The sequence below is a fragment of the Thermobia domestica genome, chromosome 11, assembly GCF_964235325.1.
Source record: "Thermobia domestica chromosome 11, izTheDome1.hap1.1, whole genome shotgun sequence".
In the NCBI taxonomy this organism is placed as follows: Eukaryota; Metazoa; Arthropoda; class Insecta; order Zygentoma; family Lepismatidae; genus Thermobia; species Thermobia domestica.
In genome coordinates this window covers 160,078,907-160,094,327 of record NC_137464.1, presented here as the reverse complement: position 1 = coordinate 160,094,327, position 15,421 = coordinate 160,078,907, and the positions used below count along the sequence as shown (strand labels likewise).

Genomic DNA, 15,421 nt, shown 5'->3' with positions numbered 1-15,421 from the left:
GAAGATCTGGTTTACCGCTTAAACTAGATGTCTAAGCTCATCGTAACTGAATTCCCATCGCTGTCTGGCATATTCATTCCGAGTAATGCTTATTATATCATTTGCAACCTTACAAATCTTGTTGAAATATTCAATGACTTAATCAGTTGCTATCTCTACAAACGGCAGCGTGCTTCTTTTGACACCAAGATGACCGTCTGTGAACTCTGCATAAACGTCTCCGGGTAAGTGTGGCAAATCTTGCATGCATGTAAGGTACACTGGACCACATCTGGCGTAGATTGTATGGTTATGAACAGCAATCAAAGGTAACATAGCTTAGAAAGCTTGTAAGTGCTTATGCAAGTTTCCCTTACGTTCAGCTCTTATAAAACTGAGAAATGTATTCACTGTTTCCAAGTAGGGAAACCACAATCTAAAAGTAACTTATTTACATGTTCATATACAAATTCCTGTAGTTTTGTTACAAATGCTGGAAGATTACACGTTAACTCCTTCACCGTGCTTCTAACTTGTTCATAATCTCCATTGTGGAAAGATGTAGTAATTCTTAATATCCTCTACGATGTATATCTTAATATCCTTAATAGATGTATTCCTCTACGCCACAGGTTTAATCTTCATTCTACCTTACTAGCTCATTTGCATTGCAGTAAATAGCCTGATCAAATGTTACAACAGTGTGATCCTGGCCCAAATGTTGTGAAATCAACTTACACCTCATTATAGCTGTCCAAATCGTATCATAATCTGAAGCTGGTGCTGGCAGAATTGGACAAACCCTAACTTTAGTAACTGGAGTGAGTGATTAGTTTTATCTTCGCTAAAACATGAAATAAATTATAATATAACCAGTGGTGCCCACCCCCCCTCATGTCGATGACGCACCCCCCCCCGTCAATTGCCTATCCGCAGGTGTTCTTCTATGAAAAAAATCTTTTCGATTAATTTTTACACCCTCTCGAACATATTTATATAGATTTTTAACCCCCCCAAATATTTCAATGACGCAGTTTGCGTCATAGCCCCCCCTTGTGGGCACCCCTGATATAACGCTTCGGTATTGCACTTTCACCTGCATTGGCCTCAAATGATTCTGTATTATATATTTCTTACTTTTTAATGCATTGTGGATGTTTCAATCTTTAATTTTCTATCCACACATGCCAATATTTCAATTGAATTTAAGTATTATATGAATTTTGGATCCGCCATTTTTGAACCAATATGGCGACCAACACACCTACTTGTTATGTTGGCAACAATACTTTTCTAAGTCTTAGATGCAAGAACTTACAGAAAATAACTGTTGCTGCTTTTGGCAATGAATTTCCTACGGATTCATTTCCTGTGCAACTTTATCAGTTTTGTTCCCCTACTATATTGCTTCACTATTCAAACTGAGGTACGCTGTGAAAGTATTGTTAATTTCTAAAGACAGTGTTAGATAACACGCCATAAGTCATGCCTCAGCTTATCTCAGGGTGAAATCGGCAGTCATTGTTTTCTTGTAATTTTGTTGCAAAAACTGTAAATATTGTAGGCTACAATGACTGTTTCAATTTCGAGAGTAAAAATGAAAGAAAAGGTAAAGTATTTTTTTTTCCCTAGATAGCATCATATTGGTAACTATTAAATATGTGCTCATGATTCTTCGAAGACCAGATTACAGTCTTTGTTCAATTCTGGATTCATTTTAATACCAGTATGTTTTATCTACCAGAAGTTTACTTTCAGCAGAACAGTGCTAGGGTCACACATCCCTGAATCTAATTTTATTAAGTACAAGGGGCAATTGCCAAAACTCATGTATGATATAAGGAATGCCACCTAGTACCGTCTTTCAACTTCTATTTAATAAAATCAGGTTCAAGTGTATGTGCACCTATCACTGTTCTGCTCAAGACTAAAGAACTATTTGTCATTACAAAACTGTTTTACGTAGGAGTATGAAACTTGTTACAAGCTGTGCAGATTGAAATGTAACTATATGGCTCTTACTGGATGCTGCACACTTGTCCTCAGTAGTAGGTAAGGCAAGGCAAGTAACGCATGTAATCTAATCTACTTAACCAAATCTAATCTAACGTACCTACCTGTATTTATTATAGAATTGTTTTTAAAAAGGTGAAAAAAAATTATGAACTTGGGGACCGCCTATCAAACTACTAGCATATTTTAAAATAGGTAGGTTTAAAAATAACGTTGTCCCAACCCGACTTTAAAGTTGTTCTGCTATACGGAACACAATCTTGCATAGACATTCCCCCCTTCTGCAAAATTCACAAATAAATCACTGCTCACGATATTCCTCCCGGTGGCACGTATAACTTTGGGATTCATCTAGTTATAATATTTCAAATGCAAACACAATTGTCTCGTTCGGATCTCAGCGGAGCCACTGCGTGACCCTTCCTTGTCAGTATGATGTGCTTAGTGCCTGAAAAATACGAAAACTCGATTTAGGGGCCATTCAAAAATTCTGTTGCCCTTGATCCAAAAAATCTAATATATTTCATTCAATAAAAAATAAATCTTGTACGTCTTATATCTGAAGAACTACATATAGTGCAGCCAAACCAAAACTATTACTTAACTCAGCATGATGTGCTTATTCCGAAAGAAATACGAAACCTTGATTTAGGGACCGTCCAAACGTTTGTAGCCCCTGATCCAAAAAGTCCAATATATTTCATTCAATCAATAATTTTATTGTATGTCTTATATATGGAGAACTACATATACTGTAACCAACCCAAGATATCGCTTAACTCAGTGTGATATGCTTATTGCGTAAAAAGTATGAAAAGTCGATTTAGGGACCGTCCAAAAATTTTGTGGCCCGTTATAAAAGAAAATCCAAAAAAATTCATTAATCGAAATTTTTCTTGTACTCCTTATACCTGGAGAACTACATATCTGGAGAAAACTCGATTTAGAGACCGTTCGAATATTTTATGGTAACTGATCCAAAAATTAATATTAGCCAAGATCATAATATTTTGATCCATTTTTTAGATCATTCCTAAAATTCTTGTTTTTATCCAATCTTTCTTTTAAACAGTATCACTCTCTTCGTTCTCAATTTGAAACGTATCAAGCAATTATAAAGCATTGCTTATTATCCAGTTTGTATTCGGTGTAGAGTTTCAATTTTCTCAAAGTTTCAAATAAGGTAATGAAATATGATTTACTATCGGAATTCGTGTCAGGTATTATTATTACTTTTATTGGTGTTTTCCTTTCTTTCAATTGTTAAAACAAGAAACTTCCTTGCACTGTCATAAAATATGTGCTCTTTTCCAATAGCATAATAAGTGCTCATATAATTTTAAACTTTGAAATTAAGAATTGAATCAGTAGAAGAAGTACAATTTGGATAACGATGATGTTTAGTGGCGTACTGAAGGAAAGGGATTAAGGACTTTGAAACCCCCCTTGAGCAAGGTATTATGCAAAATTAAGCACGTTTATATATATAAATACTTGATATTATATAAACTTGTGTTCCTAAAGCCCCTGAACCCCCTAAACATTTGCGTAGAGTACTGATTGTGTTTCTCTTATTATTTTAACCGTTTTATGCTTTGAACGAAATTTGAAGTGCAGGGACCCTGTGAAGGTGACCACCTTTACTATCAAAATTTCTTTAATGGTTCTCAGGTTTTCTTCAAAACAATCAATAACGAACGAAAAATAAATGATTGAGTTTGATTTTGAATCGAAATTTGAAATACCACCAAACAGTTGGCCCACCCAACCTTATTTTGTAAATGCTTCTTAATAATTTTCAAAACAAACTATTTTCTCTTCAAACCAATCAATAAAAAAGGAAAACACGTTATTAGCTTGAGTATTGAATCGATATTTAAGAGCAGAAAAAACAGTATGAAATTGACCACCAAATGTATCCTGCAAATAGATATATTTTACTGGTTTGTTTTGAAACAAGTGATTTTTTCTTCAAAATAAGCAACCCGCCCCGAAACAAATCACCTTCATCAACATTATTTCTTAACTATATTCTTAAGTTTTCCGAATCAAATTACTTTTCTTCCAAACAAGCAACAACAAATCCATATCAAACGATTGATTTTGGTCTTGAATCGAAATTTGTAAGTAAAGGAATCAGATTGAATTTGATCACATTCTAAATTTATTTTGTAAATCTCTTTCTCTATTTTTTCGAAACAAGCGATTTGCTCTTAAAAACAACCAATAAGAAACGCTTGGCTTTGGTTTTGATTCGAGACTTTAAAGTGGAGCCAATATGAAATTCCATCACCTATTTCTCTTGAAAAGACTCTATGTTTTTCGAAACAGACTATTCTTGTTCAAAATAATTAATAGCATACGCATATCAAACAATTGATTTTGATTTTCAATCAAAATTTTAAGTGGAAGAACAAGGGTAAATTTGGCCATATACCAACTTTATTTTGTAAACATCTCTTTATGTTTTAAGAAAGATACGATTTTTACTATTTTTTTCTTCAAAAAAGTCAATAACAAATGAAAAACAAACGATTGGCTTCCGATTTCAATTCGAAATTTGAAAGGAGGCAATTTCACATAGGTGCATTGATTCCCTTAAAAAATTCCAAATTTCCAAACGCAAATTCTAAGCCTACAGTTTTAAAATTGCAGTTACATGTACATACTTCAACTTAGTATACATAAAAAATTACATTATAAAAATATCAGACAAATAATATTATTTATTCGGTATTGAAAACCTCGAATCAACTATTGGAGTTATTTAGCGTCATTTTTTTAACCGGTTAACTGAAAAGCTCGAGTATATTCGAGATTTTAATTTTATAAATAATTTAAAACCTCGAGTATATTCGGGCATCATACGGAATTATTACAATTGATCACCGTTGAACGGTACAAAGTTTACAAGCTCGAGTATATTCGAGGTTTTATTGAAAGCGCATTTTAGGCTTACCTAAATCATTGTTGCTTTAAGTAAAAATAATCACACTGTTGCCATTCGTTTTGTTCCTAAAATGTTAGAAGATGTTAGATGTTAGAATTTAGCAATAAAAAATACGTAAAAATTGAAACGCTCCTTTGGAAATAATTGGTAAGTTAACCGGTTAATATCACAAAATTAAAGGTGTGGGACATGGACATATTACGAACAGTATTTTTATACAATTTGTATACGGAGAAATCCCTGTATATATATATATATATATATATATATATATATATATATATATATATATATATATACATAATTTTTTAAAAATAGACCATTCAGAATTATTTATCCTTACAATTTTTTATATCTACAAATTCAAGGTGAGGGATATGCGATATTGATATATTCAGAAAGTGTTGACAACCCTACAGAATGTCGGTCCTATGCCGTTTCGGTCCTGTGCCGTGTCGTTCCTATGCCGTTTCGGTCCTGTGCCATGTCGATCCTGTGCCGTTTCGGTCCTATGCCGTGTTGGCTCTGTGCCGTTTCGGTCCTATGCCGTGTCGATCCTACGCCGTTTCGTTTTTATGCCGTTTCGATCGTATGACGGTTCTCTCCTATATATCCTGAAGAAAATAATTGTTACTTAATATTGCGTAATTATAAAATAATGTATTTTTTATTATTTCGATCGTATGAAAGTTCTGCTGTCGATCCTATGCCGTTTCGGTTCTGTGCCGTGTCGATCCTACGCCGGGCATGTAATTTTTTATGTATACTAAGTTGAAGTATGTACATGTAACTGCAATTTTAAAACTTTAGGCTTAGAATTTGCGTTTGGAAATTTGGAATTTTTTAAGGGAATCAATACACCTATGTGAAATTGCCTCCTTTCAAATTTCGAATTGAAATCGGAAGCCAATAGTTTGTTTTTCGTTTGTTATTGACTTTTTTGAAGAAAAAATAGTAAAAATCGTATCTTTCCTAAAACATAAAGAGATGTTTACAAAATAAAGTTGGTATATGGCCAAATTTACCCTTGTTCCCCCACTTAAAATTTTGATTGAAAATCAAAATCAATTGTTTGATATGCGTATGCTATTAATTATTTTGAACAAGAATAGTCTGTTTCGAAAAACATAAAGTCTTTTCAAGAGAAATGGGTGATGGAATTTCATATTGGCTCCACTTTAAAGTCTCGAATCAAAACCGAAGCCAAGCGTTTCTTATTGGTTATTGGCGGTGCCTACTTTACGCAGCAGAACCCATTTTCAGAAATCGAAAATAAACCATGCAAATCGTTTGTTCATCGTTTGTTCACGATTGTTCACATAAAATTTACGTTTGTTCATGATTTATAAACAATTTATACGAAAAACAAAATGGGCGGTGCCAACTTCACGCAGCAGAACCCATTTTCAGAAATCGAAAATCAACCATGCAGCTCGTTTGCTCATCGTTTGTTCACGATTGTTCACATAAAATTTTCATTTGTTCACGATTTATAAACAGTTTATACGAAAAACAAAGTGGGCGGTGCCAACTTTAAGCAGCCAAACCCATTTCCAGAAATCGAAAATAAACCATGCTAATCGTTTGTTCACGATTGTTCACATAAAATTTTCGTTTGTTCACGGTTTATAAAAAAATTATACGAAAATCAAAATGGGCGGTGCCTACTTCACGTACCTGAAAATTATTCGAAATCGAAAGTAAACCATGCAGATCGTTTGTCCATCGTTTGTTCACGATTGTTCACAAAAAAAATTCGTTTGTTCGCGATTTATAAACAATTTATACGAAAAACAAAATTGGCGATGCCAACTTCACCCAACAAAACCCATTTTCAGAAATCAAAAATAAACCATACAAATCGTTTGTTCATCGTTTGTTCACAATTGTTCACATAAAATTTTCGTTTGTTCACGATTTATAAACAATTTATACGAAAAACAAAATGGGCGGGGCCAACTTCACCTACATGAAAATTATTCGAAATCGAAAACAAACTATGCATGTCGTTTGATCATCGTTTGTTCACGATTGCTCACATAAAATATTCGTTTGTTCACGATTTATAAACAATTTATACGAAAAACAAAATGGGCGGTGTAAAGTTCACGCAAGAGAACCCATTTTCGGAAATCGAAAGTCAACCATGCAGATCGTTTGTTCACGATTGTTCACATAAAAATTTCGATTGTTCACGATTTATAAACAATTTATAAGAAAAACAAAATGGGCGTTGCCAACTTCATGTCCCTGAAAATTATTCGAAATCGAAAATAAACCACGCAGATCGTTTGTTCATCGTTCGTTCACGATTATTCACAAAAACTTTTCGTTTGTTCACTGGCACCACCCATTTTGTTTTTCGTATAAATTGTTTATAAATCGTGAACAAACGAAATTTTTTTGTGAACAATCGTGAACAAACGATCTGTATGGTTTGTTTTTGATTTCGAATAATTTTAAGGTACGTGAAGGTGGCACCGCCCATTTTGTTTGTATAAATTGTTTATAAATCGTGAACAAACGAAACTTTTATGTGAACAATCGTGAACAAACGATCTACATTGTTTATTTTCAATTTCCGAATATGGGTTCTGCCAGTTTCACGCACATTACAAATGTAGGGTTGCGTCTGTAAAATCATTGCAAGTGTTATACGACGGGAAAAATATGTAAATGCTTTTGAAACACGACTGTATTATATACTATTTTCCACCGGAGGTGTATTTCTGCACAGTGTACAGAATCTGTATTTTATCTTTACAGGTTGAGCGCTACTAGTATGAAACTATGATAAGTACTATTGCAACTCATATCATGCCAACACCCATTTGTTTTCACTATCCTCCGTCGCGCGAGCACCCACTGTCTCTGACGTGCCTGCTTCCTTGGGTCTCACTTCTCGCTACCACGTGGGCTTTCCAGCTTCCCCTGCTCTGACACAGTTAGGTGGCATTCGTGGTTTAGTGACCACCTAGCACAGGTTGGTTTGTGTTTTGCACTGTAGTTTTTATGCCATGCACCCGGACTCCATATATATACACAAATCGTAAAAGAATTGTAATTTTTCGACAGTTACTTCTGATGGACCTCTTAAATTTTATCTATGCCAAGTGAGATATTTTCATGCCGCCTAGTGCAAACCATTTAGGAGACAATAAGAAGGAAATTAGTGAAAGAATTATAATATTTCAGCAATGATTTGTGTGGTGCACCTAAAGTAAACCTGGACGGAAAGTACTACACGAGTAATAGTAGTTGTTTGATACATAAATATAATGAACATAAACACCAAATCTGCTTGGATTAAAAGAAATATAGAACAGAATATATATGTAAATTCTAGATAGGTATGTCAAAGAAACTGTCCAATTACGTGTCTAGAGAAAATGTTTCACGTAATTTTCTATTTGTTTAATTGTTTGTCTAAAAAGAACAAAATATTACACTGAGATTAAAATTCCTGTTTTTATTTTATTTTGAAGGCAAAGAACATACATAACACTGTGCCATATGTCATAATTATTGCTACAACAGATTTAAGTAATATTATAAGTGTAATGCAATTTCATTTTCATATTACAGTTACAACAATGTTTCATATTTGTAAAACGTGCTGTTTCTTGTTAGTATTAGAATCGAAACCGATAATTACTTGTGCCAGATAATTATCTACGTATTTAGTTCTCACATATTTATGAAATCTGTTTCCACTGCGTATTTCTGTATAGATTAAATCTTTATGTGACAAAACGTAATAATTAGTTTTCTTAGACTTTCTTTAAGAACTAGAAGAGAGATACCAATAGAAATTCGTTTTATCTGATCCAACATTATTGCTAAGTAATAAATTAGTTTATTAACAAACAACTCCAATTAAAATAATGTTACATTTTATAATAATAAGTACAATAAACAGTATAAATACACAGAATGCTAAGACTGAAATTACACAATTAAAATATCCATAGAATTAAGTTGAACATAACTATATTTATCCTAACGTCGATAACACGAAGTAGCAAATAAGAAGTATATATCTTGAAGTGTAGTCTTGTATATCTGGAATTCTTCAATCGAAGAATTGTATTCTATGACCCTTGCAAGTTTTTCAAACATTACATCCCAGGACGTAGATGAAGACTCCACAGTTAATATGACCTCTCTCTTTAATAGAACATAAACATTAATGTAATTAAACTTACGGTTTTGCAATTAAATAAATTTAATTACTACAATTAACTGAAAAGTAATTTCGTTTTGACAGTGAATTGTTGTGGAAATGTTATTACTGATTACTTCTACGTAAAACGAAATCCACAATCAGGCTTGCCAAACGTACGATAATTTAGCGTGATATACGATAATTTAAGCCTTAATGCTATATACAATAATCTCTTGCAATAAAAGATGAATATGTGATAATTTTAGGACGCACACTTTTCTTGTAATTTTTGAATGTGCAAATAAATTTTAAAAGTTCATTAAATAATTATAAAACACACACACTGAATATTTTAAACAGTCATTTCTGCTAAAATAAGCCAATAAAGATCTGAAAATTGGATAATGGCATCCTGTCCTGAGGGGCTGGAAATGTTGTTGCTCAGAATAGTGTTAATAACGATTAAAAATAGTGAAGACAGTGTCGCCTATTTGGAGTTCGAAACTAAAGATTGCTAGATAGTTTATTATATACCATTGCTATTATTAACAGAATTAAACTTAATTCTACAATTATCACGTACATAACGAATATACGACATTTTTCGTAATATATGATAATTTTAAAGATGCAAATAGATAATTTTGTTCTTTGAAGTTTTCACAATATATTTATTTCTTTTACAAGGGCAGGTCTTTTTACAACTAAGTCATTAGACATAAAAGTGCACGTAATGTTTTTAAACCTGTGGCTGATCAATAGAACTTTTGTCAGTTCCTAGAACATTAAGGTGAGCATTTGACTCGTCCTCATGCCATCCCCATACCAATGATTAAGAGTAATAATAACATTTACATTATTATTATTATTATTATTATTATTTTTTTTTTTTAGAATTTCAACAGGATGTTTCAAAACAGTACCGACAATGTTTGGGAGGCGATCCCTGACACCAAGATAAGGCAAAAAGTATACACCAACTGGGTGCACAAGTGCATCCTTTCGGAGTTATAGGCTGTCGTAAACATGGAAATATGAATTCTAAAGGTTCATAGCTGTAAAACTATGAGACCTATCGTTGTCCGGTCAAGACTTAACTTAGGAACTAGTATGTGTCCTATCCAAATATCGTGTTTCAGAATCCTGCGCTACTTCTGCAACAAATTTTGTAGAGGTAGTTGGTGAGTACTTCAAATTATATGGCCATAGCCAAACTCCCTCTATAAATTTTTTGCGTGAATACCTTAGGATCCTGAAACATGGATTTTTGGATAGGGTACATACCAGTTCCTAAGTGAAATCTTGATCCGACTACGGTAGGTCCCGTAGTTTTGGAGCTATGTATTTTTAAATTTAACTTTTTCGTATTTTCAGCAGCTTATAAAACCGAAAAGAAGCATTTGTGAACTCAGGTTGGTCGATACTTTTTGCCTTATTTTGGTGTCAGGAATCACCTTCGAAACGTTGTCAGTGTTGTTTTGAAACACCCTTCATAGACGTTTGAATTACAAGTATTCAAGTTGTGTAGTAACTTTTACTTAGCAGAGTTCTGATATATTTCTCTGCAACTAAATGACAAAATAAACACTCAGTGTTGTAAGACTAGAAATACTGAGTGTTTCAAAATTATCCTTCTAATTCTGATCGCGTGTAAGTCAGAGATGGGAATAGATAGGAAGGATTGGTTCGCGGAATAATGTTCAGACGCGCGTAAAGTTTTGATCTAGAATTCCATTTACAACAAATCTCCCTTCTCTAATTTCTTTTAATTTTGTTTTTGTCTTTTCAGGTTAGGCATTGACGACCTAACATGTGTAACAGGTGGCACAGTGCTTGTGCAATGGTGGATAGAGACCAAATCTTCCATCCAGTTCCCTCATCATGTACGACTATTTGGCAGTGGTACGAGAGATTCAAGGAAACCGAAAGTGTTATATAGAGTACGAGTTCTGAACGTCCGAGCACGAGTGAAGCAGATGTGAAACGGGTGCAATAGCCATTTCTCCAGAGCCCAACAAAATCATTCCGTCAAGTATCTCAGCAGTTGCAGCTACCACCGACCACGGTGTTCAGAGTGCTACACAGCCGCCTAAAGCTGCATGCCTGAATCGTATCGACGAGGATCCAGACTTTCTGACGAAGGTGATTTTCTCAGACATAGTCATTTCAAATGCTTGGGATAGTAAACCGTAACAATATGCGGTTATAGGGTTCGGATGACTCCTACGTAAGCTGGGAAATTGTGCACGACAGTCCAAATGTAAATGTAGTTTGATCTGCCTTCATGATCATGTGGTGAGACCATTTTTCATTGCCGATGCGTTAATCACTGCGACTGTTTATTTCTACATATTGGAACAGTTTGCATTTCCACAGGTCGAACATATGCAACTTGACATCTTGTACAGGACGGTGCTCCTTCACACTGGGTCACGATTATTAGGAGGGTTTTGCACGACACATTGCCAGGTTGCTCGATTGGTCGAGGGGGACTCATTGCCTGGCCCCCAAGATATCCGGATATTATACCATTATTCTTTTATTATTTTATTTTAGGCGTTTGTGAAGAATGTGTGCTACAAGACCTAAGTGCGAGACCTGCAGATTCGAGGGTATATTGCGAGTTCGCATCGCTGCAGAGTTTCAACACGTTACAGTAGACATGCTAGGCCGGATGTCAGTGGAATTGGAATATCGCTTAGATATCCTGCGTGCTACAGATGTCACATACATTGAACTCTCTTAAACGGTAAATAAAACTTTAGGTGTGCGTAAAAATTATACCGTAAACCACATCTTTCTATCTCCATTTCTGTCTTATATGCAATCAAAATTGGGAAAGATCGTTTTGGACTTTCTGGAGTATATTGCTGTTCCAAACAAGTACGTTTGATTCATATCTTTTGGGGGTAGTCTAAATTCAATATGAGCCTATTAAAATTCGAAAAATCACTCCTATAATTAGACTAAAATTAAAGAAAAGCTGGGATTTAGGGGAAAGAATTTGGACTCTCTGGTTCTAGAATACCTAGAATATACATAAAACATAAAAATATGGCCAATATTACGTTTATATGTATATCGACATTATAGAAATATTCATATATTGCAAGTTAATAGCACAAGATGCAATGTAGTAACAAGGGTGTGTCCAACAGTCCAGATATTGGTGATGCAGAACATTTTGAAAGAGACCAAATTGTGGATGCAGAATTAGTTTGAATAAATGCATTTATTCCTAAGATATATATATATATATATATATATATATATATATATATATATATATATGTATAAAGAGTAGCAGTATCCACGTTGGTGGCACCATAGAGAAACTGAGACAAGATCTGTCTAAGATTATCAGAGAAGTCTCCCCGTTTCACATTTATTTGTGCATCATAGCAGAATCTGGAGAAAACTGCATTACATAAAGAATATTCTGCTATTTCTGTGAAAAAGATTAATGAGTTATATCCCTCAATTATATGGCAAATAGAAGTTATATTACAGAATAAATGTTGCCTAACACCGTATACACAAAATAATTTCTGTTTTGCTAATGTGATTTGAACATTTTGTTATCTGTCACTGTAGCGCAGGTTGTTGTAATCGAGATGTATACTAATTGAACACCAAGTAGAGACAGTACTTGGAACAGTAGTAGAGAGGACAGAATTGATGATGTCACGAATATACGACATATTACACATTTTTCATTGACTGAAAACGAGAGCTACGTGTGAACCCTTAGCGAAATGTTATGTGTTTGTTCTGCATGGCGAGTGTGAACATGACACTATATTTTGCATTCATCTGCACTTCTATGAACACGATAAGGCCTGTCATTCTGTCCGAGAAATCACTAACCTCTGAATACTACAGTTTTCCATTCACCTCAAAATTGCGATCTCTTTTTATATTATAGAAAAGTTCTAGATAGTTAGCAAGTGTCTGAAAAAATCGCGCAAGAGGAACGGGCGAACATAAACCTGTTTACAAAAATCGATTTGCTAATGTTCGTGCGCGGAAAGGAGGCACTGATTCATTGTCATAGAATTCTCCATATCATCGGCTGTGGAAAGTTTGACACCAAACTCGCAATCAAAGCATCCATTTAGACTTCGCACGTAATTTCCCTCACCACTTTTATCACGTGGTGTATTGTCATTACTGAGTGTCCCAGATTTGGATATTGATGTGCCCTGAAATGGCTTTGCACTGATATTGGTGATTGTGTTTCATATTGCAGCAGAAAATACTGCATGTGCTCGTTATCTTACTTCACCTGCAAGTTGACTGTTTACGGTCACGTATTCAGCAAATTACATCAAGCGACTTAGAGGCAAAAGTTTATCAGTTTCATGAGTAATAACGAAGATTTTTTAAAAAAGTATAAATCATTCATTAAATTATGTAACACTTTTTTACATAATAACACTTTAGCTACACATGGTATCACATTAATCTTTTGATATTGTATGTAATATTTTTAATGCATTTTAAATTTTATAATGCAATCATTCGTCTTATATGCCTAGTATGTAAGCACTGTGAGTTGTTATCAAATACAAATATTTCGAGAAAACTCTTTAATGGTATCACAATACGTCATTAGTGTTTCTTCCTTCGAGAAAGTCCTGAACAGAGTAAGTTTTCTACACTGCATTAAGGACGATGGTAGTCATTCTTTAAAATCATATGCGAATTTTCTTAATTTAAAAATGAATGGTTTTCATGTTTTCTATTAATTTGAAATTGTACAGTCACAGATAAAAGAAAATATATTTTATAAGCATGCTCTTGAGGGTATACATTTCTAGTTCCCGTGGTGATCTTTAAGGAATAGCTGGTCTCAGTGTTAGTTCAGAGACATGAAATGGGGCGAAGGATGTAACGAAATGTTGGGTCAGGACATTTGAGCAATGTAACCTAAAGTTTGACTCTAATTGTATCGCTAGTGGAGACCCATCTCAATAATATAAATATTGTTGTGTTGATGAGTACTAATTTTAAATAATCTGAATGGAAACAATAATTTAAATATTACATTTTCATGGTCTAAAATGTTAAACGATATTATCATATCATAATGTGCGTATTATATAACTTGAAGAGAATACGTAAAACTTTTATTTTTATCTTTTAATTCACATCAATTGAGAAACACTACTAATTCACAATACACTCAACACCTTACATTTATATATAATATACCTAATCTAATATACAAAATTGAAAGCGACTATGTTTGTGACTTGTGTTGAACACCCAACCGATCTCAATCAATTTTCAACGTAGATGAGGTTCGGACCTCGAAAGTTTTTTTTTTAATCATTTCACTTCGACGGAAGAACTTAGGGACAGGGAAAGGAGGAGAAGATATACTTCTCTATAAAAATAAATAATACTTAACTCTTGAACAATACGACCTCTCGATGAATCTCGATAAATTTTCAACATAAATGAGGTATGTCATTATCATTTTAACTTTGAGAGTTCAACCTAGGAGAGGGGGATACATACATACATACATACATATATATATATATATATATATATATATATATATATATATATATATATATATATATATATATATATATATATATATATATATATATATATACAGGATGTCCCATAAGTCCGTTTACATAGGCCATTTCGGTAAATATTGAAGATACGAAAAAATGATAAGAGAGCAATGTTGTTGGAAAGTATGTGTTTTCAATCTAAAATGTTGGAATTTTCGGAATTGAACTGTTTGGGCTCTACACTGGTATACCTAATCTAATATACAAAATTGAAAGCGACTATGTTTGTGACTTGTGTTGAACACCCAACCGATCTCAATCAATTTTCAACGTAGATGAGGTTCGGACCTCGAAAGTTTTTTTTTAATCATTTCACTTCGACGGAAGAACTTAGGGACAGGGAAAGGAGGAGAAGATATACTTCTCTATAAAAATAAATAATACTTAACTCTTGAACAATACGACCTCTCGATGAATCTCGATAAATTTTCAACATAAATGAGGTATGTCATTATCATTTTAACTTTGAGAGTTCAACCTAGGAGAGGGGGATACATACATACATACATATATATATATATATATATATATATATATATATATATATATATATATATATATATATATATATATATATATATACAGGATGTCCCATAAGTCCGTTTACATAGGCCATTTCGGTAAATATTGAAGATACGAAAAAATGTTAAGAGAGCAATGTTGTTGGAAAGTATGTGTTTTCAATCTAAAATGTTGGAATTTTCGGAATTGAACTGTTTGGGC

At 33.6% G+C, this 15,421-nt stretch overlaps 1 protein-coding gene across 3 annotated transcripts in view; it reads right to left on the bottom strand.

Moving 5' to 3' along the window:
- The window catches only part of LOC145664529 (phospholipid-transporting ATPase ABCA3-like), a 705,558-nt gene that overhangs the window by 59,875 nt on the left and 630,262 nt on the right, over window positions 1-15,421 (bottom strand). For 2 of the 3 annotated variants that reach the window (XM_081731272.1, XM_081731271.1), the window contains exon 26: window positions 8,402-9,109. The exons of the other annotated variant lie outside the window; for it this stretch is intronic. In XM_081731272.1, coding sequence (XP_081587398.1) covers window positions 8,942-9,109 — 168 coding nt within the window. In that variant the 3' untranslated portion in view covers window positions 8,402-8,941. Of the gene's footprint in view, window positions 1-8,401; window positions 9,110-15,421 lie in introns of those variants that run through there. 3 annotated transcript variants of the gene reach the window in all.